The sequence below is a fragment of the Electrophorus electricus genome, chromosome 16 (assembly GCF_041902795.1).
Source record: "Electrophorus electricus isolate QZ-2024a chromosome 16, ASM4190279v1, whole genome shotgun sequence".
Taxonomy (NCBI): Eukaryota; Metazoa; Chordata; class Actinopteri; order Gymnotiformes; family Gymnotidae; genus Electrophorus; species Electrophorus electricus.
Genome location: NC_137512.1, coordinates 18,989,550 through 19,017,500, shown reverse-complemented (window position 1 = coordinate 19,017,500; position 27,951 = coordinate 18,989,550). Strand labels below are relative to the sequence as shown.

The window sequence follows — 27,951 nt, the reverse complement described above, 5'->3', positions numbered from 1 at the left end:
TTAGGGTGCATTTGTAAATTCATGAAGGCAAATTCTGCTCTGAAATTTCATTTAAATATGTAGGAACGGTGATCTCAACATGCTTCTGAATGCAGCCTCATTTTTTTGTTGTACATCAGCTTCTTGGTTGTAATTTTATGAACATCGGGCTAGGCATACGATACTTGTGTAAAATATCCCTCTGTTGACTTACCGTAGACAGTGTTTGGGAAGATGCTGGACTTTGTTCAGGGCTCCAGTGAGACCCCTCAGACTGATGTGCGTTGGGTCTCGGAGAGTGGGATCATTGACGTCTTCATCATGCTCGGTCCCAAACCCTCTGATGTCTTCACACAATACGCCTCACTCACAGGTGCGTACACGCTACAATTACTGCATATTGTGTGTGTGTGTGTGTGTGTGTGTGCATGTTGCTTTATTCTGCATGGTCTTTCTTCCCCTGCCTCTTCTCTCTTTCTGTCTAATGTCTTTGTCTGTCTGTCTTGTGTACACACCCCAGGCACCCAGTCGTTCCCTCCCCTGGCAGCTCTGGCCTATCACCAGTGCCGCTGGAACTACAACGACCAGGAGGACGTGAAGGCTGTGGACCAGGGCTTTGATCAGCACGATGTCCCGTATGACTTCATCTGGCTGGACATCGAGCACACAGACGGCAAGCGCTACTTCACCTGGGACCCTCACAAGTTCCCCCAACCCAAAGACATGCTGCAGGGCATCATGGACAAGAGACGCATGGTCAGTCATGTCACAGCCAGGTGGCCGTTGCCTGTCCTTTGAAACTGGATACACTGATTTAAAGAGCTGAAGATGTGGTAGAATTTATAGTAAACTCGCCAGCTGAGTTTTGTCATCATTTGTGCACTGGAAACGTGTGCCTTCCTAAGTCTTCATCTCGAACATGAAAGAAGGGGTTGTTTGCGTCCGGGAAGGCTCATTGATATCCTGTCTTCTGCAGATGGTGGCCATAGTTGACCCTCACATTAAAGTGGACAGTGGGTACAAGATCCACAATGAGATCCGTGACAAAAACTTCTATGTCAAGAACAAAGATGGAGGAGACTACGAGGGATGGTGCTGGCCAGGTGATAATGCTGCACACACTGACCTCTTAGTCTACTTCATACAGTAAAGAATGCCTTTATGAATAGATGAATGTAGGAATTGATCTGTATGATTTTCTCTGCTGGGAGAACTTCTGACACAAGATCCACATTGCATCTCTCTGTCTCTCTCTGTCTATCAGGAAATTCTGGCTACCCAGACTTCACTAATCCAGAAATGAGAGCCTTTTGGGCCAGTATGTTTGCATACGATCAGTATGAGGTGAGCATAACCTTTCCAGAAGCCTGGCAGAGATGGGTCTACCAACCACATGCACTTGACAAAAAAAAAAAAAAAACAGCTACATGACACAGCTCTCTTTCATGTAGATGTTTGATCTCATCTGCTCTCCTCAGGGCTCCATGGAGAACCTGTACACATGGAACGATATGAACGAGCCATCTGTGTTCAACGGCCCTGAGGTGACCATGTACAAAGATGCCATGCACGGCAGTTGGGAGCACAGAGACCTCCACAACCTCTACGGCTTCTATGTTGTGAGTCAAGTAGAACATCACACGAACTGTTTGCTAGAGAAGAGACGTATGGAAGTAGATGGGGCAATTTATTAATTCTGAGACTATTGATCCTGTCCTTGCCTTTGACCTTTTTTGCCGAGCAGCAAATGGCCACAACTGAAGGCCTGATCCAGCGGTCTGGGGGGACAGAAAGGCCCTTTGTTCTCACCCGAGCCTTCTTCGCTGGCTCACAGAGATATGGTGAGGACCCAACGTCTCCTGCAACAAAGACTGGGGAAGTGTGCAGTTAACAGACGTAACTGATAAAGATGTGTTTCATCACCTTTACATAATGTTAAGGTTACAGCTTCGTAAGCAACTATCAGTGGACATTGCTAACGGTGAGAGCGATTGGTCCTTGTTTGTCTGCATGAATGCAGGTGCTGTGTGGACTGGAGATAATGCAGCTGAGTGGGAGCATCTCAAGATCTCTATCCCCATGTGTCTGAGTCTGGGCCTGGTTGGCATCTCTCTGTGTGGAGGTCAGTTAAACCCTCTTCCGCTTAATAGGAGGATGACGTATAGCATAATGTCCGGTTAGTTCTCATCACTTTCAATTCAGTCACTAACAAGTTTGCTTAAGAAAGTCTACTTCAAGAAAACAAAGCAGCCGCTTTGTGTCTGTAAATGTTTGTGTGGAATTTATCATGTTATGGCAAACGTCTCGCTTTAATAATTATGGTGTCTTTTTAAGTTTTGACCAATCTTTTTCTCTCCCTCCACAGCTGACGTTGGTGGTTTCTTTAAGAGCCCCAGCACTGAACTGCTAGTGCGTTGGTACCAGACTGGTGCATACCAGCCCTTCTTCCGGGCACATGCCCACCTGGACACCCCCAGGCGGGAGCCCTGGCTCTTTGGCCCAGAGAACACTGCCCTCATACGGGAAGCTGTCCGTCAGCGCTATGCCCTCCTACCCTACTGGTACCAGCAATTCTACCAGGCACACAAGACTGGTCAGCCTGTTATGAGGTCAGTCTGAACTTCGTTCATTCACAAAACTGGAACCAGTACATGTTGGAACAGCACATTTGTGTAATTCTCGTCTGACTGGGGACTGTTCCCGTAACTAAGCAAATGGCTGTTCTTCCTTTTTCTTTTTTTCCCCTTCCTGCGTATTAGGCCTCTGTGGGTTGAGTATCCTAAAGACACAGCCTCTTTTGCCATTGATGATGAGTTCTTGATTGGTGAGTAACTTAATGTCTGTGTGTCTCTGTCTATGTAACTCATGTTCTGCTTCAGTGGTTTGTTTTTTGAATATACGTGGCTTTTGAATGCAAGCTGTACCATAATTAATGTGTGTCCACTTTAGGACGAGACTTGCTGGTACATCCTGTCACTGAAGAAGGGGCACGAGGCCTCACCGCTTACCTGCCTGGTCATGGGGAGGTGAGGCGTGTGGTGTGCGTTTTTTTTTTGGTTTTTTTGTTTTAATTCTGAACTCAAGTGCTGTACTCTTAAAGCAATGGTGGTAACTTTAATGGTGACGGGGACACAGTTTGAGCAGGACAGATTTCAAATGGCACTAACACTTTTTTTTTTTTAGCTTGTAGCATGTTTCATGTCTTTGTCCACCTTTTTAGGTTTGGTATGATGTCCACACATTCCAGAAACACAATGGAGCTCAAAACCTCTACATCCCAGTTACCATGAGCTCGGTATGTCTATCAATTTTCAAATTTAATAAATATCCCCTTGGTAATGCATGTTTGAGTTAAAGTCCTGCCTCTGTTTGTGTTAGATCCCAGTGTTCCAACGTGGAGGCTCCATCATTCCTAGAAAGCTCAGAGTTCGAAGGTCATCTGCCTGCATGGAAAATGACCCATACACCCTGTATGTGGCCCTCAATCCACAGGTAACTAAACAAGACTACCTGGTCCATCATTATTTTAGTGTGGTCTCCTCTGTGCCACTCCAAAACAAAAACAACAATGTTACTACTGCAAGTAAAGCATTTAAATGTATTAAATTGCCCTTGAACCCGAAGGCCCGCTGAAGGCATTCGCAGCAGGCATGGTTTAGTTTGGTTCCATTAACGTGCTCATCTCTTTCCAGAGAGCTGCTGAGGGTGAACTCTACATAGACGACGGCCACACCTTTAGTTTCCAGACCAAGAAGGAGTTTATTCACCGGAGCCTAACGTTTGCCTACAACACTCTCACATCCAGGTATCTCGCACCTCTGCTCCTTCACCTTACTTGATTTTTATCTTTTCATAAAATGCTGTTTGCAGTTGGTGAGGCGGAGTTGTGAAGAGAATGGTCTTGTAGCGTTTACTGCCTGATTATGCCTTTTCAGGAACTTGTGCACAGAGTCCAACTTCTCTACTAAATCATGGATTGAAAAGGTTCTCATATTGGGAGCCAGTAAACCCAAAAAAGTTACTCTTCAGATGGATGGTATGTTTTGATCAGTTTATTCCATTTGTTTGTGACTTTTTTTTTTTTCTCTTTTTGATAATCCTAAAATTCTTTTCATCAGTGTATATCTACAGAATGGAATAAAATAAACAAATTCATTGTGTAGGTAAAGTGGGTGCAGGTTATCTGCTTCAGTTGTAAGTTGTTTTTATATAATTTTTTTTCGGATTCTCCCCACACACCCCTGTCGCTCTGTTATACAGGCAAAGAGACTTCTGTGGAGTTTGAGTTCGATGCCTCCATGTCAGTGCTTACCCTTCGCAAGCCAGGCATGAATGCGGGAGCAGACTGGACTGTGAAGCTACAATAACACACTGGAACTTGCCTGAAAAAACAGAAGGATGTAGGTCCAGGAACCAAAACATGTTGCAGACAAATGACCAAGAAATGAATGTTCCGGAGGTTTAACGAGACCAACCCATGAGATATCAGACCTGTAAACATGAGACTGTTCTCAAACAGTCAAGTCTTTAGTATGGACGTACACCGGAAAAATGCTGGGGGGCGGGGGATCTTTAAGATCAGTGACATGGGAGAGTGAAATGGTAGATATTTTGGGTTTTATATTTTCTAAACGGTTGTGCAGAAAAATCATGCTACTCTTCAAAATGTCATCATGTAGTGAATTTGTCAAAACTGTAGGGGATTTCCCCCCCCCCCCCCAGATGCCTATGATTAAATTGAGCAAAAAGCATGTTTATGCTTGATTGATTATTTACATTAGTTTGATCCGTGCCCTCCATACTATGAACCATTTTCTTTATGTTCCTAAATCTTTGCCATGATTTTGATTGTTCACATTAATGGTTCTTTTACAAATGGACTAGCTGTGTCTTGGTTAAAGAGTGTAAACGGATGGTGGCAGCTCACACTAATTAAAACCCACAGATTAGAATACCTTTAGGGGAATAAACCACTTATTTAGTGGAAGTGATCATTTTAGTAAATAATAGGGTGTTTTTGTTGCAGTTTATTGTCCATTTATTTCTCTCATTGTGATCTTTTCTTGTGCACTTGAATATTTCTGAAGGTGGTTGGATATTTTCAGTAAAACTAATATTTAGCTTGAGTTTACATCTGCCACAAAGTTGGCCATGTAGTGATGGAAATGTGAAAGTTAATTTTCTGAGGTGTTGCCGAGAGCCTCTGTAAAACTTGTGACTTCACATGAAAATATTGCAAGTGCTTTTTGTGTACATTCCTTCTTTATCTGATGTGAATACACTATATTTCGTGGTCCTACTGATCATATGGCTCTTTTTTTTTTGCTGTTTGTGTAAATTCACATTCAGTTGACCTTTTGAAAAATGTTGGTCTTATTGTCCTGACCTGTCTTTAAAAAACAACATGCTTGTCCCCACCAAACTGACATGATAGGATTAATGATTTGATGACATGGGTCTTCAGGCAAAATGGTCAGAAATTCAAAATAAAAATTAATTCCTTAAATATATTCATCTGTTGTCCTTATTTTAGTGTCTTTGTGCACAAATTAAAAATATTTTTTAAAGTGGATACAGAATTCCTCTAATTGTGTTGAATAATAAGTAACAAGTAATAATATAGTGATGAAGTGAATAAACTATTAAAACAGTTCAGAGAGACTCTGAACACAGATTCTAAACTTTTTTTCTTGTTTGTTCCTTAATATTTCTTTAAAATATGAAAATGTGATTCTTGGGTTTACAACACAAGCAGTAGGACTATATTAACTGTATTTTAGCTAAATACATATACAATATAAAATATAACAAGCCTCACTTCATTTCCCGAATGACCTCAGAATTTATTTTCAATTAATTTTCTCCTCTAAAAATTAAATAAGCTCTTAAAACATACATTTTTAATGCAACCTTTTTATGTGAAATCCATGTTTGTACCCCTGGTATACTATCTTCCATATTCTTATGATAATGGTTTTATATACTTGTATATGTATTGGTTTGTCTACAATACTCCAATAAAACAACAAAAATAAATAGATTATAATTATATTATGTATACATATCAACTGTCGCACAATACCCACGTCATTTGTTAGCTCGTTATGGCGGCGGAAGGTATAGAAGAATTTAGCGACCACGGGGATTTCACAAACCCTTCAGGTTTTAACGTTTAGCAACATTAAATTCAGAACATTCTTACCTTGTTGTCTTTTTTATGTGCAATATATCTTGTGACATTGTTCTCATTTTCCTCCGGAATAAGCATCACTTATTTCGCTCGTTCGCTAACAGCTAGCTGGCAGGCTAGCTAGCCTAGTTATCTTAGCAGCGTAAATGTCGTTGGTGAGATTGTTGGTCTTGTTAATGTATTTTAGGTGGCTCGCTTACTTACAAAACGTTGCCTGATTGTTGATAACCTAAAATATTCTTCTGCTTCCGTCACACGTGAATTGCAACATTTATATATAACGCTACGGATTTTTAAAAATACGGAAGTTAAATAGCTAGGTAGCATATAAACATAAGTGAGGTGACAGGTTCTGTAGCCTATAGCTGTTAGCTAACGCGAGTTTACCCGTTTATATCTGCAGAGAGAAGAAAACCACAACAGGGTGAAATTTAGCTTCTAGGTTTAGCGATATATCATTTATTGGCTTCTTGTTTAAAAAATGCAATATGAAGGCTCATTCATGAGTCATATCTAGAGTTGTATTTTAATTGGTAACCATGCCGTCCTCATATTACAGGGTTTGAAGCCCCCGAGGCCACTGACCTCGCCGAGACAAATCTAGGGGACCCTGAAGACAGACCTGGAGCTGGAGCTGGAACAGATATGGCAGAGCCACCAGCAACCTACAGTATACCTCCACCAGAGGGAGAAGACGAAGAAGACGACGGAGAACTGCCGGCTGATTTCGAAAGACTATGGAAAATGGTGACTGACAACCCACAGGATTTCAACTGTTGGACAGATTTACTGCAGTATTGTGAACAAGAGGTGAGGACAGTGAACTGGTGGCTTTTTAAAAGCAAACTTCTTTAATAAAGTCAAATTAACTGTTTTTAAATGTATCACTGGTTATGGATTGCCAACAAAGTATGCATTCTCATAAAACTGTTTTAGAGTCATATGACCGCATCCCGTCGGGCTCTGAATGCGTTCCTGGCTAGATACCCACTGTGCTACGGCTACTGGAAGAAATTTGCAGATTTGGAAAGGCGAGCAGGCCACAACAAGAAAGCAGAAGAGGTGTGGAATGCAATAAAAGATATGAGAATTTGAATGAATGCAGAAGATTTCTTGTTGGTGTTAACTTGTTCACAACTATGCCTATAAACCTTATATACAGAATTGAACAAACAATTACCATTTTAGTTTCAATGCAGAGAAAAGCAAAAGTGCTTTGGAGTAAAATGGGTAAAAAAAATATGATCAAAAACACAGTTCTATTATCGGGGGGGAGAAGAATTTTATGCTTTGTTTAATTTCATGTTGTGAACACTGGTCATGTTTCTTTTTATTTGTTAACAACTGTTTCAAGCAGATTGTTGCTGTAGGTCGACTACAAATAGCAAAAATTCTAATCTTAACAATGGTCTTGACCCTAATCTTGTAATATTCTAAGAGATATTTTAACACTGGCTTCAGGTCAGATTGAAAAGGGTGCCATTGTGTTAGATTATTTATAAAATTGTCATCTTGTATTTCATATGCTTGTTTTGCAGGTGTGTGTGCAAGGCTTGAAAGCTATCCCGCTTAGTGTGGATCTGTGGATACATTACATCAACCTACTGCTCGGGACACTCAACATGAACCTGCCTGAATCAATACAACGCATTCGCAGGTAGCATAGTAGCCATCTTGCCCCAGTTTCCAATCATGTTGCTAAAACTTGACTCTGCCTCATTTTTATTTAGATTTTGATTGTTGATTCATATTACCAGCAGCTGAGTTTTAGTACTCAGTAAGGTTAGTCATTTGTACCACGTATTTTTACCTTGAGTCTTGGCGTGCCATTTGTAAGTGGGCTCTATGAATAACACTTGATTTGACATCCTCTGTAGGATTGGCTGTGTCCCATTCCCTGTTGTCTATGTTCTGCAGTACATTTGAGGATGCCGTGGAGGCAGCAGGCTGGGACTGGCACTCGGACCGCCTGTGGGACCTCTATGCTGAATGGGAGAAGGAACAGGGAGACCTGAGAGCCATGACTGCAGTCTATGACAGAGTGATGAGCGTGCCCACCCAACTGTACAGCACCCACTATGAGAAGTATGCCAGCCATAACAGCTTCACACAAGTGTCTGAGTGGGGAATGGGTCTAAGAGGGTTGTTTGCACAGCTGTTCAGCTTGACACACAAATCCGCTTACAAACACACACATTTGTGAGAATTTGCTGATACTTCCTCTCACTATCGTATCTTGTGATCTTTTTCCCCCCCTTCATATTTAGATGCAGCTGAATTTATCACCCAAAGCCTTATTGGTAAACTGTCAAACACATGCAATTCAGCACTACAAAATTCAGATCTCCAAAATATCACAAATTGGTTTTCTTTGCTTTCACAGTCCATAAGAAAATGAGTGCCGTGATTGAGACTGTTAGGGCTGATGTGTGATCGATTCCATCTCTGTTCCCTCAGGCTGAAGACTCATTTAACCACTCATGCACTCCAGGACGTGCTAAGCCCTGAGGAGTACAGCAAGCTGCGTGCAGAGTATCGACAGAGTCAAATTCAGGCCAAAAAAGAGGGCTCCGATCCTACGGCCGACGAGGGAGAGGAGAGGCCACCCGGTGAGGAAGACCCCGTGGACAGTGGAAAAGACTCGGTAAACAGCCTGACGTTTGCAGAAATTAGATGCTTTGAAACATTTGGTGTACATGCGTAGAATCAAAACTGACAGAGGCTGGGTGTTGCATAATTATGATTGTGTCAGTTAGCACCTTTTGGAGGTCATGCATTTAGGTTGTTCGTTCACATTTTTTTCAATGTAGGATGAGGCAGTGCAGAAGATGCAGGAGCTGTTGTTGGCCAGCAGAGAGGAAGCTTACCTACAGAATGAGGGTGAGGTCAGGAAGAGATGGAACTTTGAAGATGCGGTAAGACATTACACTGACTTAAGAGTGTTGTAGTATTGACTCAAACGCAGATGAGCCAAGGAAGGCATAAATTGAACCCATTGCTCTTTTTACATGCTTGTTTTCTTTCTTGCTCTTCTGCTATTACCCCCCCCCCCCCTTTCACTTTTGCTGCCATAGATCAAAAGACCGTACTTCCACGTGAAGCCCTTGGACCGGGCCCAGCTGAAAGCCTGGCAGAGTTATCTGGACTGGGAGACAACTGAAGCAGAAGCAGAGCAAGAAGCCACGGAGGGAACTTCTATGGAGGGTCAGGAGGGCTCCCAGGCGAGAAAGAGCATTGCCGGACACAAGCGAGTGCTGATTCTGTACGAGCGCTGCCTCATTGCCTGCGCACTCTATGAGGAGTTCTGGGATAAGGTGGGGAAGGAGAGATTCTGCAGTTCAGGGACAAACATTTGAGATTTTGGCTTTTATTGATAGTGTTGAGTGTGTGTGTCTGTGTGTGTGTTGTAGTATGTGCATTACTTGGAACCTCGTAGTCTGGAGGAGACGCGCAGTGTGTATAGGAGAGCTTGTGAAATCCACCTGCCATACAAGCACAGTTTCCACTTGCAGTGGACAACGTTTGAAGAGAGACATGGTAAGGAGTACTGTTAGCCAGACTATAAAACAGTTTTACCTAAATTCCCAGCATTTGGGGCAAATAAATTGACAAGCAAATCTCTTTTCTTGCAGGTAATATCTCAGAGGCGCAGCATATTCTAGAATCCCTAGAGAAGGCAATGCCTGGGTTGGCCATGGTCCGCCTGCGACGGGCGGGGCTAGAGAGAAGGGTGGGCCGGCTAGATATGGCAGAGTCGCTACTGAGGGACGCAGTGGAACAGAACAAAGACAAGCCACACCTTCATGCATTTTTCTCCATCAAGCTGGCACGCTTCCTCCACAAATTGGGCAAGAATCCCTCTAGAGCTCGCGCTGTACTGCAGGAAGCCATTGAACTTAGTCCAGTAAGGAAACAGCCATGCTCCTAAGAACTGCTGTAGTTAATTTCTATTAAAAAACTGGCAGTACTTTTATTGAGCTCTGAAATTTAGACACCGTGCTTTAACACCGTCTCTACACTTTGTGTTATTTAAAAAATGTCTGGGTCAGATGTCACAATGCATTAATGCTAATTCTCATAGGTGACAGTGTTTGGTGTTGACTCTTTACATCAGTAGTCATTTGCTTCCAGAGTAATATTTCCAGTTAAATTCATTCTGTTCTGCTTTCAAAAACTTTCCAGGACAACAGTAAGCTCTACCTAAATCTGCTGGAGCTGGAGGTCTCGGGGGACTTGCGTGTGAATGGGGGAGGGGTCCAGCAGTGTGTGAACAAAGCTTTGGCTGCACCTCTCTCACCAAAGACCAAAATCCTCTTCTCCCAACGAGGTCTCCAGTTCGTTGAGGATTTTGGGACATCTGTGCAAAGGTCAGCAATTACTCTGGATAAGATGTAATTCAATGCCAGGTCTTATGAGAAGTAGGTTTGTAATTTTTTTTTTTTTTTCACCTTTTGCAGTACCTATCTTGAGATTAAGTGGAATGGTTTCATAAACAAATTCGGCCTTGTCCTGATCCCAACATTATTGTAACGTGTGTGTGTGTGTGTGTACACAGTGTGTTAAGTATCTATGAGGAGCACCAGAAGCTACTTAATGAGCTCGGTGGGAAGAAGCGAGGAGCGGAGAATGGGTAGGCAACACTAGTCATTTCAGTCATTTTATCTGGCACCAATTGTATTCAATATCCGATTTATTCTTAGAACAATGACATTTATTGTCCTGCTTGTAGTGATGACGACCCAGAGAAAATGAGTAAAATGGATGATGGCTCTGCTATGACGGCCCCTGCTCAAGGTGTCCCACCTAGTATGCCCCCTGTTCCTATGACAACACCACCTCCCCCTATGATGGGTGGAGACATGAGTGGGGCCCACGGGTATGGAGGCTATAGCAACTGGTATCAGGTATTCAGGGTTTAACTTTCCTTCACAACCGTATTACCTACAGGTGGACTATAAAACTGAACACTGTTTTGCATTTACAGCAATTAAATGCTCTTTTCCACAGTGACTTAGACAGGTACTTTGTCTGCTTAGAAAATGTTTGTACTACTAGGCAAGTTTTCTAGACTCTAGGTTAGAAATGTGAAAAGTGAACTTTTTTTTAATGCCTGATGGCCACGCTCTGCCATACTTCTCACCCTTTTCTTCTGTTCACATATTTTTACAGCAACAGCAGTATGGTGGCTATGGTGGCTACCACAATCCATGGAACCAATATAATCAGTATTACCCTCCCAGCTAGACCAGAGGACCCTAGGCCAGTGGACAGCACCGTAGACCACTTCTGCTTCTCCAGCAATGTACAGCCTCTTGTTCCCATGCACACATCCTCCGACTGCAGCAGGCTTACCCGGTACAGTATGGTCAGAAGTAGATGCATAGTGAAGTGTTTTACACTGCACATTTTATCTTGGGAGATGGTGAGCAGGGTACAGTTCACTGCCTACACATCACTCTACTAGGTACAGCCCCATAAATACTTAATTAGTACTTTTTTTTTTTTTTTTTTTTTAAATGGTGTCCCTGTATGGAAAATGTTTGTGGTATTTTGTATTTTGAACATTTTGTAAGATCTTTTAAAATTACATTTAAGTAGCTGTTCATTTACCCTTCATTGTCAGCTTCAAGCCATTCCAAAAGTAAACTGTTTTATGAATTCTTTGTGTATATAATGTTTCATAATTTGAGTTTCATCTTAGGTGCATTGAATCATACAAACACACAGGTTTGTACTTATGATGGTGTTTCATTTTGCAGCAAAGAAATAATTTTCATAAGGAAAATTGACCTCTATATATATATATATATATATATATATATATATATATATATATATATATATATAGATAGCTAGATAGATAGATAGATAGATAGATAGATAGATAGATAGATAGATTATATATATAATCTATGTATGTATATATATAGATTATATATATAATCTATGTATGTATATATATAGATTATATATATAATCTATGTATGTATATATGTATATATGTATATATATATATATATATATATATATATATATATAGATAGATTATATATATAATCTATGTATGTATATAGATAGATTATATATATAATCTATGTATGTATATAGATAGATTATATATATAATCTATGTATGTATATATATATATATATATATATATATATATATATATATATATATATAGATTATATATATAATCTATGTATGTATATATATATATAATCTATGTTTTTTAAAATCATAGCTGCTGTCTATAGACTATTGCAGATTATGTCTGTGTCCCTGTAATATGCAGTTATTTCACCTTATTCCATTGGAGTGACATCTAATTAATAACCAAAAATGACTTTGGATGTCATCTCAAAGCATCCTTCAGAGTGCTTCGCTTAAGTAAGGAGTACAATATTCACTTGGTTAAAGTTATATATAGAGGTAGATACTACTGATTAATCATTGGCATTAATATCAACAAAACACTGTTTTCCAGTGCTACAATGGATGTGAGAGACCATTTCTTCTGTTGCTTTTGTGCTGTCATGACTTGGGGTGTGTTCAGATTATTATGAAATTAAATGCCTGCTAAATCTGTTAATGTGCTGGGACACAAGTTTGAGTGATATACTGACGTTGAAGTCATAGTTTACTGGAAATGCTTTATTATGGGTAGGTCACAGGTTGGACGGGTCTCAAAATATTTCCATCTAAACTTCATGGATATCGTCCATGGATTAGGCCAAGTCTTGAATCTGAGTCTCATGCTAATGGAGATTCACTATTTTTTTAATCAATACTTTCCTGTTTTATTGCAACATTTATGCTTTCTGCAAATGGATGTGTTCTGTATTTACACACATCCCACCCAAAATTACAGACACACCAATGACACACTGGCTGTTTTATAATGTTTAAGATGACAAATTTCTATTTGAATTATTCATTTTTTTGATTTATTTCTGAATAAATATGTCTGTCTACTTAAGCCTGCAGTCTTCAGACTTTACCTGACTGTTTGCATGAAACCTAGTGGTGATGGGACTAAATGTGGTGGTGTGCTTTTTTATTTACACTAACCAAGGACAAAAGGTCAAAACAATTTATTCAAAACATAAAAAATACATATCAGAATAATTAAAATAATGAGAACTGCAGTGGGCATCTATTTTGATCCATTGATGGACATGGTTAATATTTAAAACCTTTATTGTACCCATTAAGTATTGATCAACTGATGGTTTTAGTGTAGAAAATCAAATTCAGTCCAGTGATTAATGTTTGCCCCTTGTTGCCCTTCCTTTATTTCTTAGTAACAACAAGCACAGCAGAAGGCACCAAACCTGAGTAAAAGAGAAGAAGAATGTGTGTCAGCAAAATACCCCTGAATGATCAGGGCCCTGTTTCCCAGAGTCACTGTGATGTTAAGATCATCTTAAATTTGAGAGAAAGATGTAATACTCTGGCTACCATTTAAAGATCATTTTTGTTTTATGATGCGTTTGGGAAACCCAGCCAAGATTAGAGAGACATGTGCAACTACTCCAGCAGTCAGACTTTATATGTTAGTGCACTGAGTGCAAAACTCTGAACTGAGTTCAGGCAGCAATCATAAGTGCTGTAATGAGGTCAGGACTCAGAATGCTTGAGTGTAATGGAGAAAAAGCTTGACTCACAGCAGTAAATCGACTCACAGTGGTTAAATCCCTGTTACTATGGTTAACTTAAGTATACCAACAAAGCTACAAATGTTTTTCGAAGTCATTTTACCTAGCTCGCGTAGAGGTTTCTCCATGTCGAGGTCTGTGTAGACGCGGCGGGGGTAGGGGGACAGAAGGGTGAAGTCCTGGCCATCAGAGCTGTTCATCTGTACATATACTCTCACTGCTGCCAGAGGTTCCTGGGCTTTAAAGACTGCTGTCAGTGCAGAGCCATCCAGGAGGCGGATCTAGCAGAGGACGTCACAGGCAAGATGCTGCATGCGTGTTTCAAATCCAAACACTTGAAAAGCCAAATTATAGGGTGTATAGTTTGCCTGGGACAACAATGCTACCATCATTTTCCCTGGTGTGAATAATTGCATTGTTATGGACTAAAATATTAACCCGATAAGAATATAGGCACATTTTATTCCAATAAACTGCAAAGCCCTGACAAACACTTATGGACATACCCCATTTTCCCCACCATATTCTACACCAGTTACCTAGACTACATAACACTGGAGTCAGTCGCACATTAAGATTTGGTGATGGTGACTGCGTAGTAGTTTTTTTTACACAACATGCTTACAATCATGAGGAACTAGCCAAGTACTGATGTTTAATCTTCAAGATAGAAAATGATGAAGTGTGTTACCTGTATCCGACATTCATCATAGTCTTTCTTGGCTGGGGGAGGACCCTGGTTCTCAGGGGGAGTTTGGGGACTGGTATCAGAAGTAGGGGATGACAGAGTTGTACCTGATGAGCCCCCTCCAAACTGGGACAAAGATGCATGAATACAGTCAGCTAGTTACTGGTTTAAACAACATCTGGGAGAATAGGAGAATAGGTGCTACATGGGTGTATATATAATGAATATATAAATAGTGTTATGGTCATCCTGAGATTAGCACTGTACTTTATGACAACACATGGTAAATTACCTACTCTATTTTAGAAGATGCATCATCATTTAAAACTAATGTAAATCAGAGTTAATTTCTAACTAAATACCTTGCGTGCTCTCTCCTCTCTATCGCGTGCAATCCTCTCTTTGACACGTTGCCTAGAAAAGATCCACAGATCAAAACAGCAGATCTTATACATGATTTTTTTAATGGGAAGTTCATTATCCAGGGCTTGCATTACTTGGCAAGTCGGTCCTCCATTTTCTCTCTCCTGCGCTGGTCAGCCAGCTTCTTCATCTCATCATCCTGCAGTTTCTGCCGAATCTGCTGGAGCTCTTGGCCCTGTTTCCTCCTCTGCTTCTCCCTCTCCACCTCCTCCTGTCGTTCCCGCTCTCTTCTCTCTTCTTGCTTCACCCTCATCAACTCCTCAAGTCTGGAAGTAAAGGGATAACGATCAGCCGTCAATCGACTCTGTTCATAACTAGCCCCATCCTTCGCAGCTTTGAAACTAACCTCTTAATTTGTTCTTTTTTTTCCTCTTCTGTCATTGGTCGTTTGGGATCCTGTCCCATCTCCTCTTCAGCAGCTGGTATTTATTCAATATGAAAGCAAAATCCAAAGTAAACATTTGTTGTAATTAATTTGCTGGTGACTGGATAATTCTAGTTCAGAAGAGATCAACTAAGGTGACTATGCAGCAGCATGCAAGTAGGTGGGACCTATAAAGATTGGCCAAAGCAATGCAAAAACAAACATATAGTGTATCGCAACTGTAGAAAGCAAATCAACACATGAAAGCAAAGTTAAATCCTGGACATTTTAGCAATCCTGGCCAGACACATTTTTAGGTCCTTAAAATGTCAACAAGGTCACCACAGATCATGTACTTCTAATTTCACTTTGCAAATTCTTTTTTTTGTAAGAATATGCTTCTTCCTAATTTCAAATATGCTTCAGTTTTTAGCCAAGGTTTAGATACAGGTCTTTAGTTTAGACAGACAAACCAAACAATACATCGCTGGTAAATCACACCATTTAGCCAAAACAACTCCATTCTGGATTCATACAGGTATATGAAAAACTGATTACTAGCCTAAACTGACAACATTCATGACAACATTTAAAGCAATGTTCTGTAATGGAAAGACAGTCATACATTCAGTAGGTTCTGAAACGGACTCGGATGAGCTCTGTTGTTCCGATGAACCTAGAACAGACTCTGCTGGTGGGGCATATGGCTCGTCTATATCTGGATCGTTCTCATGTTCCATAAGCCTGTGTGTGAAAATGGTAAGAGTTAAAGCAAACCTGGCCCGCAGCAATCTTGGCAGTATAACATCTGAGAAACAATAGGACTTACCAGTCCATGGCTCTCTCGATACCCTGGTTGCCAGTATGTGCTACAGCCTTCTCCCTTTGGGAATAACAAAGCAATTGAGCACTATAATGGGCGGAGGTTAGGTAAAATTATGTCAATCATAAGAAAAATCTCCTACGCTCTGTTTCGGTCAAAGCCCATTTCCATGAGACTTTCTAACGTTGTGCACTCCGCCATGGTGCTGTAAAAAAAAAAAAATTGGAAGTACAGTACACACACACCATTAATGTTTGTCCGAACATAGTGTCTGAACTTGGGCAGCCATGCTCTCACTGCATCTACCTGCCAAATACTTTCCCAATTGTACTGCAACTATTTAGGACGTTTCGAATAGCCGATCTGCTGTAATGTATCTATTTGAGTATTTATTAAGTAAACAATACAACCTGCACATTAACTAACTCATATTCGTTAGCTAGGAAGCTAACTAAAACAGATAGCTAGAAACACAACGTGTTATTGTTGACTTGCTAGCAGGTTAGCAGCACAGTTAGCGTAGCTGACTTGGCAGTAATGGGAGAATCTCTACAGCAATGCGTCAGATTTTTTTTTCCTTTTTCAGTCTGCCCCATGCTATCAAATGCCACACTTTGATCGATTTTCTAAATGAATGAAAATACCAATACAGCGAGCTAGCTGGCTAAATTATGCATTGTCAAGGTTTAGAATTGACAGCTAGCTAGCTAGCTAGCTAGCTAGCTAACAGAGATCCCCTTCCAAACTTGTTTCAAATTTTAAAATGAGGAAACTTACTCACGAAGTCAGCCTAAATTAAATACAGAATACACCAACTGTGCACTGTTTCAATGTTTTGTGAAGGATTTGTAATGATCTACAAGCCACGATTAGCGAGCTAACCTAGCCATCATAACAGCCACTTACATATCGAATCGGCAGTCTCACGTCCACACACCGCTACGGCGACCACTACAGGCGCATCCGCGGAGCAAAAGCAAAGGGATTTCTCTTAGTCTTTCTGGCTTTTTTACACCTTCGCTGAAACGTATTTTTGGACAATAGTGGCTCATCAGTGTAAAAGGCAATCCCCTCTTCTTCATGGGTCAGAAACTTAACTTGTAGCCCAACCGATAAAAGCTTGCTTACTTAAAGGCTGAAAGAAACCGACTAGGAGTGTATGTGTTAAGAAACTGGGATTAATCGATTACTCGTTCAACCGATCAGTTAATTGGATTCGTTCCGCGGGTTACAAGTACGGAGAGACAAACAAACAGGTGCAGTAGGCCAAAGGGAGGGTTTGTAAGAAACTCCATACACTAACCTAAGATCACTTACATACTCTAGCTGGCTGTCAACGGTAACGTGCTTTTTTCCCCATTCATTCTCTCTCTCTCTCTCTCTCTCTCTCTCTCTCTCTCAGAGCACACATTTATTTCAGCTTTCAGTTACGACATTAGCTTGCATCAAAAGTGACAAATGATGTACTTGAATAAAATCTTAAAAACTATATTAAATATTTCCCGTAGCTTACATAACTATCATGCGACAGACTACCTAACGTTACAGCCCAAACATGTAGGCTACTGGCAAATGCAGAAAGCAGTCACATCAATTGATGGTGTACCTGTTGTTAAAAAAACGTACCTTATGGTATTACATTAAATATAATCCCTTTATGTTTTTTAGAGGTCATTTTTAAATTATTCTTTTAGAGTCTTATTTTTCAACAAACAGTAACAACAGCCAAGCTCAAAAACAACTTATCCTAGTAGATATTGATATTGATTTATACTTAGCTCTCAGTAAACATATCTGCACACATTCATATTTATTAATAAACTGATTAAACGGATTAAATAAGACCAATTATGAGGTAAGCATGCACGTCACAAACCCCATAGTTATACATTCTTTTACAACTATGTTCCAAATCTTAACGGAAGGAGCCTTATCACTTAACCAAGACATTCAGAAATTATTTTTGCTGTATAGGTAAGAATACTACCTATACCTATTTAGATGTCAGTCTTTTATTTGGCATGCCCAGAATAAGTTACATTATCTTGGTCTAGATCAATTAGCAGTATGGTGAGCATGTCGGGTTAAACTTAACTTTGTTGTAGGGTGTAATGTGCAAATGGTGAATTATTCTGAGCTGGGCAGCTCGAGTTCTATTACAAATGGATATTTTCCTATCTTGATCCCAAATCCGTTTCCACCTCATCATCCGCTACAACAATGAATAATTATTTTCCCCAGGTCTGTTTAAGACCATCTGTAGTGACTTCCGATATTTAACATAAAATCGTATTTAAAAACGAGATTTTGCATGGGACTTTTTAAAGAATCTTTTTTTTTTTTTCTATGCCTGATAAAGTGTCAGTGATGTTAAGAGTGGTGTTATTACTAATGAACTCTCTGCGCTCTATGTTTCTATGCCCTCTTGTTAGGTTAAAGTTCTCGAGTAGTTGCTCAAAGGACTTTTAAAGGATGTGTCCATGAACACATTTTTATGAGAGTGATGCCCAGGCATCATAAAGACTGAAATCTGTGTGCATGTGCTGGGTTATTCTGGATTGTCGTAAGAGCAGATCTGATATGTTTTGTATCTTACAAACTAAGCGCCAAGCCTTAAGAGTATTTTGTATTATACTTTACAGTTTGATAAAAACATAACTGTTTAAATATTGCGCTGCGCGACGATTTAGAAAAAAAACACACTGAAGAGCAGCGCAATTCTCATTTAGGCTGCATGTAATACCAATTATGGACGCAAGAGTGCAGGTTTTGACAAGCAAACGGAGAGAGAGCCCCCAGTATAGACGTTTAATTTGCAAAGCAATCAAAAGTCGTAAGCTTTGGTTTTCTTAGAGAATATATTTGCGCTCTTGCACACTTAAATCACTTTTTAATGAAACTTAAATAGACCAAAGCAAGTCAGACTGCAACGTACATTTTAGGCCGAATTAACCAAGGGGCTTTTCATTTGAAATTAAGGCTGTGGTTCCGTTTGCTTTATTCTGCATAGTGCATGTGGCGCAGATCCGGAAAGTCAAGATGAGCCAACAGTATTTTTTCTGCGTTTTTGTAACAAGGGACTTTCAGTTTTAAGAGGAAATAACACACTCAGTTACTGTCTTTTGAGTATTAAGGCTTTACAATACACGTTTCTTACAGAGGAACACACTCAGCTAGCTAACTATTTAACTTTGGTGATTCATTCGTGTCCTAAGCTTGGGGAGGGGACTGTACAGGGGTGGGACCGTCTGAACTTTCAAGATCAAGACACATATCTGCCTGGGAAGGGCAGTGGCGGATATTTCATCGAATAGTTCGGAGTAGCATTTCTTTCTTCTACCGGTTGGTACAGAGACACCTCTTATAGATCACAATGTTTAGCTGGTCTAAAAGGAATGGGAAAAAGGACCCAGAACTATTTCAGAATGTATCGGATGGACTCAAGCGCCTCTACCGCAATAAACTCTTCCCTTTAGAGGACACTTACCGTTTCCATGACTTTCATTCTCCGGCACTGGAAGATGCCGATTTCGACAACAAACCCATGGTACTTTTGGTTGGCCAGTATTCAACTGGCAAAACTACCTTCATCCGACATCTAATGGAGCAGGATTTTCCCGGTATGCGGATAGGCCCAGAGCCAACTACTGACTCTTTCATAGCGGTGATGCACGGGGATCAGGACGGCGTAATACCGGGTAATGCCCTCGTTGTTGATCCGAAAAAACCCTTCCGAAAGCTCAACGCATTTGGCAACGCGTTCCTGAACAGGTATGAAGTAGTCCTGGCTTATGTTTTACGCACGTACCGTTGGGAAAATTGTAAAGTATTCTGCGTAACATTCTGGTTTTAACATCCAGTAATTATTTAGGATCGCTTTTGCCATGTTGCTTCGATTTATATACCTAATAATAAAGTTCTGAGTTGAAAGTTCTTGCAAAACCTCGGGCCACCACCCTGCTTGTCGTCTTCTGAGTTTACATTACGACACCAGACTAAGTCAGTCATCACTAATCGCCAATCTTTCTGACGAGGATCTTTTCTGGATTTTCCAGACACTCGTATTAGGAATTCTGCTGCGTCATGAGACAATGAATTTATGAGCCAGGAATCTACTTGGTCCCCCTCTGACTCAGTACCAAGTCATTATGAGTAGAACTTTTAGGTCAGTCACACACAGCAGATCAAGGGGAAACGCCCATTATTTGGGGAGAAGCACATGTGTTGTGCAGGTGTGGACTATGTATGTCTCTAAAGTAAAGCGTGAGAGTTCTAACCTAGTTCACTGCACATGTATTTGGAGTGTGAGGTGTTCCATCCAATCAAAAGGATTTGGCCCAGACGAGGATTATAGTGATTACTCTTTGATGTATTGCCTTGGATTAAAAAGTGTATGATGCCAAGGCAGAATCGAGTTAGTAGTGCCCTAACTAAGAAGTACAGGAGCAATAACAGAACAGCGTAAAATGAAAAAGAATCCTCAATTTTCTTCTTCTCATATGAGTTTATGATATTTCAAAACAAAGAGAATACACAGACAAGAGCCAGCCAGGCATTTCTATATCCTAATGCCACCACTTTCTCCCAAATATAACCTCTCTGACCATTAACCACTTCTGCTTATTCATTCTGCCAGTAATTTGTCATACCAAAGTTGGTATGACGGGCCAAATATTTTTAGGGAACTGACCTTGCAAATTATAGTCATTTTTAGTAAGACTTGAAAAGTGGATGTGCTGAAACTGTATTTTCCCAGACAGAACAATCCTTCAGCTAATTACTTCCTATTGAAAGTGCTGGAGTTTCACTTTGCCTGACCTCAACGTGGAGCAAAAGCACACACCAAGGCCGCCATTGCAGGGGTCAATGTTGCTCAAAACAGAATCAAATAAATTGCAGTTCTGCAAATGGGAAGTAGATTAGCAAGCCGTGCACTTTGTGGATATCTTCTTCTTATCTCCTGATTGATGCCTAGTCCCCATATGCCTGCAGCTTCCTATTGTTTTCTCCTTTCTCTCTGTGACCCTTGTCTTGTGCTGGAGCATGGTTAAACACGAGCTGGCAGGTCATCCTGATGATGAACACTTCACTTCTGTTTATCTACTCTAGAACACGCACGCCTGCGCGCGTGTGATGGTATAAAACACAAGAGCGTCTGGAGTAATTGAAAGTAGCCAAGATCTGGTCATCATATTCCAGCTTGTCCTTCATAGTTTACCACATGTGGAATTTCTGAATAATGTAAACATTCCACTGGGAGCTCAGTGCCATGGTTCTGTTTCATGTACAGTACAATGACCTTGCTTGTGATTTTAAAAAAATACAATAAAAATGTCCTTTTCCACAAAGAATGTCTGGCTGAGACTCAGGCCTTGTCGTCGCGATCGCATATGGTTTACGTATTAGTTCCAAATTAGTGGCGTGGTAGGGAAGAAGCAAGCGCAGACACAATGTGCGGGGCCTGGAGGTCATAGAGAGAGAAAGAAAGGGAGCAAAAATGTATAACTAACAAGACCAGAGTCTACACTGGAATAATTCTGTCTGTCTCTCCCTTTGTTTTTTCCCTGTTTTCTCGGTTGGACTTGAGGGGAACATTCAGGGTAGGACTTCCCTTTTAGTTCTGCTGCTGTAATATGATCCTTCATCTACAGAATTAGACCATACCTGTGGGTTTTTGTTTTTTTTTGTAACACCGACATTTCTGAGCTTCAACGATTTTCTAGTTGAATTTCCTGTTGGGGCAGACTCGGAGGAAATTGTTGTCTGTGAATGATCAGAAATGTTACCAGATACATGCACAAGGCATTCACAGTTAATGCTGTAAAATGTTTTTAATGCATGGAGATTAATTTCAATTGTCATGTTTTTGTCACACAAGACAGAGTAGACAGAAGCCTTGTTTTCAAAGCTTCACCAAACCTGTTTTATATGTTCTCTCTCAGTGGCTAAGATGTCTACTGACAGGAACAAGCTATTCTCTCTCTCTCTCTCTCTCTCTCTCTCTCTCTCTTCTCTCTCTCTCTCTCTCTCTCTCTCTCTCTCTCTCTCTCTCTCTCTCTCTCTCTCTCTCTCTCTCTCTCTCTCTCTCTCTCTAGGTTTATGTGTGCTCAGCTGAAGAATCCTGTTCTGGAGAGCATTAGCATCATTGATACTCCAGGCATCCTGTCAGGGGAGAAACAGAGGATCAGCCGAGGTCAGCATCTCTGCCGTGTGGACTGTCTCTCAATCGCTCTCACACACACGCGTGTGTGTGTGTGTGTATGTAAATTTTCTTATTTGCCTTTTCAGCTCTCTCTTTCGCTTTAGCCTTGACTGATCTCACATTTACTGACACTTGCTGGTGATAAACACTCAGACTCTAGGCAAATCAGTATGTTGGAGTGTCATGGAAATCTAAAGGAGCAAGCCTCTTCTCTACCTCTGGAGAAATCTGCCCCATGTGGGCTGGATTACTGGTTTTGAATAAAGTTAAAGCTGAATTGTGGTGAAATGCTGCAGTTTTTTTTTCCCCTCTTCATTTTTTTTGCTCTGGGATACTTGCCATGTTATAAAACAGTACTCTTCAAAGAGGAAGTGGTAACCAAAACAAAGCAGAACAGGCAAGCCCTGAAACCTGTTGGGTCACGTGATTAGTGCGATTGGGCTGACATAAAAGTTTCAGACTCATTTAGAGGTTACTGCTGGGAAGTAACCCAGTGAGTTATGGTTACTGACGTTTTACTTGCTATAGTTCTTTATTTTAATGAAACTAAGAATTTATTTACATTAACTGAAAAAGCTGCTAATGAGGTCTGTGTTCATTTCAGTCTCCCAATATACTTCTGCAATGCACACAGGGCTCAGAACTGCCTTTATTGCACAGTTAGAGAAGTCTTTGTGCACACAAGGCTCAGAACTGCCTTTATTACACAGTTAGAGAAGTCTTTGTGCACACAAGGCTCAGAACTGCCTTTATTGCACAGTTAGAGAAGTCTTTGTGCACACAGGGCTCAGAACTGCCTTTATTGCACAGTTTAGAAGTCTTTGTGCACACAGGGCTCAGAACTGCCTTTATTTTACAGACAAGTCTTCATGCACACTGCTCTGACCTCCCTTAACTGCACAGTTAGACAGGTCTTTGTGCACAGAGGGCTCAGAACTGCCTTTATTGCAGAGTTTACAAAGGCCTTTGTGGACACAGGGCTCAGAACTGCCTTTAATGCAGAGTTAGACAGATCTTTGTGGACACAGGGCTCAGAACTGCCTTTAATGCAGAGTTAGACGGATCTTTGTGCACACAGACGCTGTTGCCCTTGTTTCAGACCTTCCAGTCTGTGTTTTTCCTTCCGTTCGCCATGTTCTACAATCCAATCTAGCACTTTGTACACTTTACAAACACTGAGCTCCAGCCACAAAGGCTGCTTTCTGAATTTATTGCAAAACTTTACATGAAGTTTGTGTTTTTGCAACAAATGGCAGTTGACAGACAATATTAGACCTAATGGTTTCTCCTTTGGTAGATTAGAGTAAATCATTCATTACATATTTGTTCTGATCGTGCTATGGACACCTGCTAAGTGACAGTTGTACTTGGTGATGAATTTCTTTGCTACACACTTCAGGAATGTTGGGGACCCTTGTCACTGATTTGAATTTTTAGTTTATCAGGTGCTAGCAGAAGACCTGGAGTATAATGAATGAGAAATGTCTGCAGAGCTGTATGAGCAATGAGCACACAGAGGTCCTTTGGGGCAGGAGGTAGGGCTGTGTGTGGCTGTGTGTGTCTGTGTGTGTGTGTGTGTGTGTGTGTGTGTGTGTGTGTGTGTGTGTGTGTTGGGGGGGGGGGGGGGAGAGAGAACATCCAGCTGCGCGAGGCAACAGCTGACTGACTGTGCATAATAAGCGCTGAATGAGGCAGGGTGTGGCTTTCTTGATGACTTTGACTCCAGCCATTGTGTTCGTTTGTTGTCAGGTGTTGATGTTGACATCATGCCACAGCTCACCTTTTCCTTCTGTGGCTGGATGACTTTGGTTTATTCATGCATCTTAACGCTCCCGCTCTCTTAAACTTGTGTGATTGTGACTCATTTCAGCAGCTGTTGATGACATGGTGCTCTGGTAAATCTGTAGCTCACTCCGTTATTCTGGTGGGTTATGTTGACACAATGGATTAGTGGCCGCAGAACATATTAGCTTCAGGAAGAGAATATTTGACCTTACAATAGTGAAATAAGTACACACTTGTACAATCGAGTAAAAAAACAAAAAAAACAACAACTATTATAACTAATATGCATAATGTTAATCTTTTAAGAGTACATGAATTTAAATATACACGAGTTAATTGTTCTAAAATGTTAATTATATATATTTATATATGTATATATGTGTGTGTGTGTGTGTGTGTGTGTGTGTGTGTGTGTGTGTGTGTGTGTGTATGTGTGTACACATACATACATACATACATATACATACATATATAAATAAAAAATGTCTTCAGATATTTGAGCATATTTATACATTTGAATCGGTGGTGGGGATTCGGTTTCATGCATTAGAATTGCATATATATTGTCCATATATTGAACCAACGAGCAGGATTTCCCCATTTCCCTTTGGAAGGGAGAATATATTTCATCTCATATTTGAAATGCAAGGTAGTCGTTTTCTTCTAGTGATTCATAATGTGCTACGAATCTAACCTGGTGTGCTTTCAGAGCAGTTGAGCAACACGCGCACAGAAACAAACGCATACATGCTGGTATTCACAGCAGTTGGACCCTCTCGGACTACGTGGCTGTGTCCTTGACGTTCAGGACTCGCTGTAGATCAGATGACTGTGCTCCTAATCAAACCCATGATTCTTTGCTCATGCACTTCCCTCCCTTCGGTCCTGGTTGCTTCCTGTCACTGGGAAACACAGGCTGCATTGTTCTGCGGCGCTCTATAGGTTTTCTTTATTGTCACTTATTGTAATGCTCTTAAATCATGTGGTGATTTAAGAGCACATTGTCTCACATCTACAGCCCACTCTGTCTGTTCAGATTCCCTAAGGTTTCCTCAAAGTCAAAGCCTAAAAAGCACGGCTGAAATTTGTCAGAGAAAAGGTCACTTTTGGACTTTATTCTTAAACATCGTCACCCGCACTGTTGCCCTAAGGACTTCAAATCCCCGATTAACCATTTCCTTTCTGGGTTCCCGCAGGCTATGACTTTGCGGCAGTTCTCGAGTGGTTTGCCGAGCGAGTGGACCGCATCATCCTGCTCTTCGACGCCCACAAGCTGGACATCTCGGACGAGTTCTCCGAGGTGATCAAGGCGCTGAAAAACCACGAGGACAAAATGCGCGTGGTGCTGAACAAAGCAGACCAGATCAGCACACAGCAGCTTATGAGGGTGTACGGCGCGCTCATGTGGTCGCTGGGGAAGATTATTAACACACCCGAGGTGGTGCGGGTCTACATCGGCTCGTTCTGGGCACAGCCTCTCCTTATTCCTGATAACAGGAAGCTGTTCGAAGCCGAGGAGCAGGACCTTTTTCGAGACATCCAGTCTCTTCCTCGGAATGCCGCCCTGAGGAAGCTGAATGATCTGATCAAGAGGGCCCGTCTCGCCAAGGTAAGAACAGCTGCCTTGGCGGGAATGTGGGAATGTGCCCTTTATGCTACTGCACATGCATCTGTATCGCTTTTATTTTTTTAACTTGACAAGTTTGTGCATGATTGTCAAGTGGATCTTTCACAACGGATTTTGAAATAATGTGATGGCATTCCATCTCGTGAGACAGTAAACGGGTAATGGGAGGCGGAATGTAACTTGGCGCGTTGGTGATTCTCACCCTAGGTTCATGCATACATAATCACCTCACTGAAGAAGGAGATGCCCGCTATGTTTGGGAAAGACTCCAAGAAGAAAGAACTTATTACCAACCTGGGTGCAATCTATGAGAAGGTCGAGAAAGAACACAACATCTCTCCTGGTGACTTTCCCAACCTCAAGAAGATGCAGGTATGAATAACCAGGGCTAAAGTCTGAGAACAAAAAAAAGCCGATGTAGTATTGGGAGCCGCTCAAATGGAAATGCGTTCATGATACTTACTAGTGTTGGAGAAATTATCAAATTAATTGCTCAAAAAAATATCAGAGAAATTTGATTGAAAATTTCCTGATGAACTCAGGAATGAAATAGAAATGACCTTATTAGAATTGACCTTTCTATAGCTTTTAACTGTATTGAGGAAATATAGTAAACTAATCAAGAATTAGTTTCTCACTAAACGATGTTTTTTCCGTTCCTCAGGATCTCCTGGCCAGCCAAGACTTTGCCAAGTTCCCCGTCATGAGGCCCAAGCTGCTGGAGGCCGTGGAGGACATGCTGGCCAATGACATCGCACGCCTCATGACGCTCGTGCGGCAAGAGGAGGCAGCCATGCCTGACCAGATGGTGAAGGGCGGAGCCTTCGAAGGCACCATGAACGGCCCGTTTGGCCTTGGCTACGGCGAGGGCGCCGGCGAGGGCATCGACGAGCTAGAGTGGGTGGTGGCCAAGGACAAGCCATCCTACGATGAGATCTTCTACACACTCTCCCCCGTCAATGGCAAGGTATCGGGCGCCACCGCCAAGAAGGAGATGTTGAAGTCCAAGCTGCCCAACACGGTGCTGGGCAAGATCTGGGCGCTGGCCGACGTCGACAAGGACGGCTTCCTGGATGACGAGGAGTTCGCTCTTGCCAACCATCTGATCAAGGTGAAGCTGGAGGGCTACGAGCTGCCAGCCAAGCTGCCGCCTCACCTGGTGCCTCCCTCCAAGCGTGAGCAGGGCCAGGACTGAGACGCTTCGGATCTTCTGCCGCACCACTTGGACCTCCACTCCCTCAGCCATTCCGGGCATTTGTTCTGAGAGCGACCTGGCTGACTTTACTCACACACCATCTCTTTCATTGTCAAATGTACAAGGGTGCTGTTTTTTTGTTTTTTTTTGTTTTTTTTTGGAGGGGCTGTTCAATTTATTGTAGTTTGCTCGTTAGTAGCAGTGGGTTTTTGGACTGGTTCATTCTGAACACATTTTTGGCGATTTTCTTTTTTTTTTTTTTTCTCCCCCATCCATTTCAGATGTCCTGCGCTCTTTTTTTCATGGTTATTTATTAAAGTGAATAGAGTACAGTAATCAGGGCTGGTTATATGTTTAACTAGTCATTGAGCACCCAACTGAGTTATCTTATGGGCTCTGGAATATGTCCGATTGAATTTCTGGGATAATTCTAGAGTTCCAATGACTGAACTGAAAAGTTGAGCTGAGAAATGAGTCAGTGCCAGTGATGGATTCTTGGGATTGGATGTCTGGAAACTAGGATGCCATTTTCAGAGGGCTGTTCAAAATGAGATTGCTGAAGGACTTATGGTATTAAGATGATGTACGACAATTTTGGGGGAGGATGGGCCAGGAGAGACTGTTGCAGTGCATTGTTAGGAACTACTCATGGAAAAATCAAAATGTGAACCATTAATACATCTTATTCCAAAATAAATCATTATTTCATTGTGTAAACCTAACTTATTCTTCTCCAAAATCTGTATTTTTATATTTTTGAAATTTGCCATGAAAATTCTTTATGTACCTTAAAATGACTGTCATTACATTTTCAAGTGTCTTCAGAGGTGTTGGGATTTAGTTCCTCCTTTAGATCTTCTTATACTAATGTTAATCTAATGAAAAATAAAGCAAGCTGTTAATGAAAAGTTAGTGTTAAACTGCCTCCCTACATCATTTCTGTTTGCCTGATTGTGGTCTGTACTTTTATTTTGTAAAATTGGTTTTCTCCGGTATTCTACAATGTCCCAATGCAAG

At 41.2% G+C, this 27,951-nt stretch overlaps 4 protein-coding genes across 6 annotated transcripts in view; 3 read left to right on the top strand and 1 right to left on the bottom strand.

Moving 5' to 3' along the window:
- Positions 1 to 5,489, top strand: part of ganabb (glucosidase II alpha subunit b) — an 11,583-nt gene extending 6,094 nt beyond the window's left edge. Inside the window, exons 10-24 of the mRNA XM_027022734.3 lie at positions 199 to 352; positions 500 to 735; positions 956 to 1,082; positions 1,244 to 1,323; positions 1,458 to 1,598; positions 1,724 to 1,820; positions 2,000 to 2,101; positions 2,345 to 2,588; positions 2,739 to 2,803; positions 2,929 to 3,005; positions 3,200 to 3,274; positions 3,358 to 3,471; positions 3,672 to 3,784; positions 3,915 to 4,015; positions 4,240 to 5,489. Coding sequence (XP_026878535.1) covers positions 199 to 352; positions 500 to 735; positions 956 to 1,082; positions 1,244 to 1,323; positions 1,458 to 1,598; positions 1,724 to 1,820; positions 2,000 to 2,101; positions 2,345 to 2,588; positions 2,739 to 2,803; positions 2,929 to 3,005; positions 3,200 to 3,274; positions 3,358 to 3,471; positions 3,672 to 3,784; positions 3,915 to 4,015; positions 4,240 to 4,346 — 1,833 coding nt within the window. The 3' untranslated portion in view covers positions 4,347 to 5,489. The remainder of the gene's footprint in view (positions 1 to 198; positions 353 to 499; positions 736 to 955; positions 1,083 to 1,243; positions 1,324 to 1,457; positions 1,599 to 1,723; positions 1,821 to 1,999; positions 2,102 to 2,344; positions 2,589 to 2,738; positions 2,804 to 2,928; positions 3,006 to 3,199; positions 3,275 to 3,357; positions 3,472 to 3,671; positions 3,785 to 3,914; positions 4,016 to 4,239) is intronic.
- Positions 5,490 to 6,040: 551 nt separating this feature from the next.
- si:ch211-114c17.1 (pre-mRNA-processing factor 39) lies at positions 6,041 to 13,148 on the top strand. 2 transcript variants are annotated; one of them, XM_081698812.1, is made up of 16 exons: positions 6,041 to 6,141; positions 6,729 to 6,979; positions 7,106 to 7,231; positions 7,708 to 7,826; positions 8,087 to 8,254; positions 8,627 to 8,813; positions 8,980 to 9,084; positions 9,244 to 9,483; positions 9,580 to 9,706; positions 9,802 to 10,073; positions 10,352 to 10,536; positions 10,725 to 10,799; positions 10,899 to 11,073; positions 11,339 to 11,896; positions 12,465 to 12,559; positions 12,657 to 13,148. In XM_081698812.1, the coding sequence occupies exons 1-14, from the start codon at positions 6,084 to 6,086 to the stop codon at positions 11,411 to 11,413; spliced, it is 2,163 nt and encodes a 720-aa protein (XP_081554938.1). In that variant the 5' UTR covers positions 6,041 to 6,083; the 3' UTR covers positions 11,414 to 11,896; positions 12,465 to 12,559; positions 12,657 to 13,148. The 2 variants fall into 2 exon arrangements, with proteins under 2 accessions (XP_081554938.1, XP_026878519.2); XM_027022718.3 differs by having other exon boundaries at positions 12,465 to 13,148.
- A 100-nt stretch (positions 13,149 to 13,248) lies between these two features.
- ubxn1 (UBX domain protein 1) lies at positions 13,249 to 17,163 on the bottom strand. 2 transcript variants are annotated; one of them, XM_027022719.3, is made up of 10 exons: positions 17,032 to 17,163; positions 16,268 to 16,330; positions 16,132 to 16,185; positions 15,928 to 16,046; positions 15,285 to 15,357; positions 15,013 to 15,204; positions 14,878 to 14,929; positions 14,519 to 14,641; positions 13,931 to 14,108; positions 13,249 to 13,503 (listed from the first exon to the last, which is right to left on the bottom strand). In XM_027022719.3, exons 2-10 carry the CDS (start codon positions 16,324 to 16,326, stop codon positions 13,463 to 13,465), a joined length of 891 nt encoding a protein of 296 aa, XP_026878520.2. In that variant the 5' UTR covers positions 16,327 to 16,330; positions 17,032 to 17,163; the 3' UTR covers positions 13,249 to 13,462. The 2 variants fall into 2 exon arrangements, with proteins under 2 accessions (XP_026878520.2, XP_035388073.1); XM_035532180.2 differs by lacking the exon at positions 17,032 to 17,163 and adding an exon at positions 16,903 to 17,030.
- Positions 17,164 to 19,144: 1,981 nt separating this feature from the next.
- ehd1a (EH-domain containing 1a) lies at positions 19,145 to 27,854 on the top strand. Its single transcript, XM_027022725.3, has 5 exons — positions 19,145 to 19,896; positions 22,221 to 22,318; positions 25,309 to 25,721; positions 25,947 to 26,111; positions 26,404 to 27,854. The coding sequence occupies exons 1-5, from the start codon at positions 19,499 to 19,501 to the stop codon at positions 26,932 to 26,934; spliced, it is 1,605 nt and encodes a 534-aa protein (XP_026878526.2). The 5' UTR covers positions 19,145 to 19,498; the 3' UTR covers positions 26,935 to 27,854.
- Positions 27,855 to 27,951: the final 97 nt, after the last annotated feature.